At 47.9% G+C, this 3,873-nt stretch overlaps 1 protein-coding gene across 1 annotated transcript in view; it reads right to left on the bottom strand.

Annotated features, from left to right (window-relative positions):
- Positions 1–3,654, bottom strand: part of fnbp1a (formin binding protein 1a) — a 26,650-nt gene extending 22,996 nt beyond the window's left edge. Inside the window, 3 exon segments of the mRNA XM_008299729.1 lie at positions 2,697–2,747; positions 2,913–3,028; positions 3,497–3,654. Of these exon segments, the coding sequence (XP_008297951.1) occupies positions 2,697–2,747; positions 2,913–3,028; positions 3,497–3,526 (197 nt within the window). The 5' untranslated portion in view covers positions 3,527–3,654.
- Between the last annotated feature and the right edge of the window lie 219 nt (positions 3,655–3,873).

Here is a 3,873-nt window from a genome sequence, read left to right as displayed (position 1 = left end):
TTTCAGGGCCGGTTGCTACGTCCATCTTTATACAGTCTGTGGTTCTAACCCTTCGATGCAGGAGTATAGATGTGACCAGTGTTGTTGGTGTTGTTGCGTTTCACTGAAACGATGCTCCAGCCTTGTTGAGAAGTTTTTGGGATTAGGAGCTGCTTGTTAGCACAGATTTTACAGAAAACAAAGAAGCTGTCAAAACAGCAGAACTCTTGTTGATTCTGCAGAGATTTTTGAAAAGGCCTGAAATGACGGGATGTAAATCACAGATCTTTCTGGGTGGTAAATCATAGACCACACTGAGCAGAATAGAACAAAAAGACAAAAACACCCCAAAATGTTGTGTGTAAAGGTTCTGAGAGCCTGATGCTCTTTTAGAACTAGGGCTGGGACTTTAACACGTTATTTGTTCTTTAAATAATTTATTGAAATGAATGCATTAAAACATAACCCATTTTATGGCATCTTTCTCAGTTCCCTAATTTCTGGCACACCGGTAACACTGATGCTCACACTCCAGCCACTAGATGGCGCTAATGCACCTAAAGTTTGTTTGCAGCCGTGAAGAAGATGCTCAGGATGCACTGAGCACACTGGAAAGCTTAGTGAATAGACGAAGATGAGGCACATTGCTTGGCTTGTTGGGAGGAACGTAGGAACGATGGCAGTTCGGATCAGAGCCAGCTGTGTGCAAACAGTGCAACAAAGAGTCTGAAGACAAGAGTCTTAAATGTGGATTATAATGGCTCTGATTGGACTGTGAGCTTGCTCTAATCTGTGAATGTAGTAGACAGTAGGGCTGGATATCCGGATATTGGCCCGCCACCAACCAAAGCAGAACTGCGACCACTATCCGAAACTGGCATCGGCAGCCAGGTACCGAGTAGTCCCGCCCACTTTCACCCTTCCATGTATCCGAATTGAAAAACTTTGCTTATTGAGTCAAATATTGTTGATAAAAATGTGATTAATCAGTCAATTAATTACAAAGATTCTAATTAATATGTACATTTTTTAAATTGCGTCCCACCACTTCATAGAACAGCAGCAAAGTCACATGTAGGAAGAACAACCAAGACATTTCCAAACCAATAAAAGCAGCTCAGTGTCACGAGTCATGAAGAACATTACGCTCAGTGTTGGAGCATCGCTGCTTCCCTTCATGGTGACCTTCGTAAGCCCAGTCCTGTTCTGCTCAGATACAAACCAGCTCACCAAACACGTCTTCTGCTCGCAGATGTTTGTGAAACAATCCTGTTCACAGTGAATTCACTGCTAGAAGACCGCCTCTGGTCTAACAGCAGCGCCCTCTAGGGCTCCTTATGTGTACGCCACTTGGTTTATTGCAAGACGTTTCCAGTAGAACCGGTCAGGCTTTAAGTCCGCATCAGTGTGGTGTTATCAGTCAGACTTCACCACAGACTGACATAGATGTGTTTCAGCTTCACTCTGGAGCTCAGCACTGATGGACTCCAGCATGAATAGTCATTAATGAGCTAAACAGGCAGAAGAAAGGCCTCGCGTCCCTCTGAAGGGATTGTTTTATATCACGATGTATCTTTGCTAGTTCAGGTACAGACTTGTGGGAAAAATAACAATTTCACTCATTGTGTTGCTGAACCAAAATCAGCAGCAACACAAACTTTTAAGGTGAAATGTTTCCTTGAATGTTGCTCAACGCTGCATTTACGTTGTTAAATGTCGATAAGAGAACTCTGGCGTTGTGTGTTTACTGGCTCTCCTGTTGCTTAGTGATGACTGACTCTTGTGATGCATTCCAGCCATGCAAACAATGAATGTTCTGCGTCCTCACTTGGAGGAAAACGCGTTCCAGCCTCAGCACAGCCGAGCTGAACACGTGTTTTACTAGCAGCCCCACAGCCCCGGACTCCAGCGTCTGTTTACCAGAATACCAGAAAGCACGCTGGTGTCCATTTTGTTGTCTGTTGCCTAGTAACAGTGTGGCATTGCTGAGTGTATCTAGCGCGGGAAAACCAGGCATTACAATAAAGGATGACATGATGTTGGCAGTGATCAGCTGAAGCTGCTTCAACAGTCAGTTAGCTTCAGGCCTGCTGTATAGTCTGGTTAAAACGTTCCTCTGTGATGAAGCTGATGGTTAAGCTGCTCAGGATCACCTGAACTGTCCCTGTGTGATGCTGCTGATTCCCATGATGCACTGGGCTCCTCTCCGTACATTCTAACCACCATCACATTCACTGACTGTGTTTGTTGTCTGGATCTGGAGCTCCATGTCTCTGGTTATTGTTCTCTCATGTCCATCTGCTGTCCTGTTGTCTCCTCCTCAGCCTGACCAGTGCAGGCAGACGTCTCCCTGAGCCGGGCTCTGGCCGAGGCTACTTCCTGGTAAACAGGAGTTTTTTCTCCCACTGTTGCTCCTTAAAGGAAACGTTCAGCTGGCCTCCCTGTGTGAAGCAGCCTGACACGTGCTGTGAACTGGAGCTCTACGAATAGAACTGAATGTGAACATGCTAAAGAGCTGAAATCGTTCAGTGTGAGACTGACGGCAGTCTGAAGCGTGACCAGAGGCTTCGATAGAACAACAAGCTGCTGTTACCTGACTGAGAATCACAGAGCTTTGAAGCACACATCAACTCACATTTCATTCTGCAGATTTTCTGAAAACTCAATCACAAATTATTTTCAGTCGGCAGTAAAACACAAGCGACATGTTGACTGACCTGCTTTCATCTTCTCTGCTCCTCTTCGGGTGGAACTTCTTAGACAGACTCCTGCAGACAGACAGACGGACGGACGGACGGACAACAGGTGAGCTCATGAGGAGAAGCTGTCACAAGCCTTCAGCTCCAGAAATCAAGAGAAAGACACTTTTGGGCTTCTATCATTATTATTATTATGACAGGCGACAGACAGGTGAGGTACAGGTGAAGCATCACCTGATCTGTTTGGCGTAGCTCAGCTCGATGTCAGCTCGCTCTTTCACAAACTTGGTGTATCTCTCCAGGAAGTCGATTCCCCAGCTGGTGTGTTTCTCCAGATTATCAAACTGATCCTGAAACAGAAGAGAGAGCTCTGAAGTGCGACGCTCACCTGAGACCAGGTGGTCTTCACCTGCAAGTCTACTGAGGGAGGAGCAGCCCAGCAGTTAACCCTAACCCAGCCCAGCCCAGCAGTTCCCCACCTGAGACCAGGTGTTCATGTAAATAATCACAATACCATTAATAACAACAACAGAACAACAACAGCAACATCAATAATAATAATAATAATAATAATAATAATAATATCAATAATAACAACAGCCTTATTGTTATTATCGCGCGCTGCAGCATCATGGAGGACGCAGGGCGCGAGCTGCTGTCGTCACTCACCGTGTTGCTATGGCAGAGCGGACAGAAGCACGAGGGCCTCACACACACACACACACACACACACACAGTCGGTTACCGGCAGGTTAGCGCTCACAGCTGCTGGTTACCGGCCACCGGTCCGGTGTCCAGGTGTGAACAGGTGCACGTACCCACAGCTCGGTGCCCCAGTTGCAGCTCATGGCTCCGCTCTGCTCCTCGCGCTGCTCCGCCTCTCGGTACCGAAGATCACCGCGAGCTGCTGCTGCCCGCCGCGCGCATTCTCAACGCCCCACCGTCCACCTGTCCGTCTCACCGTCCACCTGTCCGTCCGTCCGAGTCTCTGTCTGCAGCGGCAAGCGCGAAGGACGCGGTCACGCGCGGCGCGTCTCCCCGGAGGACCCTTTGTCATCAGTGATGCTGAGAATGTGTGTACTGCGCAGACTCGGTAGCAGCCCCGCCCTGCTGTCACGCATCAGTAACTGTCCTGTCTGCAGTCTCTCTCTCTCTCTCTCTCTCTCTCTCTCTCTCTCTCTCTCTCTCTCTCTCT

Source organism: Stegastes partitus, unplaced genomic scaffold (genome assembly GCF_000690725.1).
Source record: "Stegastes partitus isolate 25-593 unplaced genomic scaffold, Stegastes_partitus-1.0.2 Scaffold1452, whole genome shotgun sequence".
Lineage (NCBI taxonomy): Eukaryota > Metazoa > Chordata > Actinopteri > Pomacentridae > Stegastes > Stegastes partitus.
The sequence above is the reverse complement of the archived record's forward strand: the minus strand, read 5'-3'. Positions and strand labels throughout refer to the sequence as shown.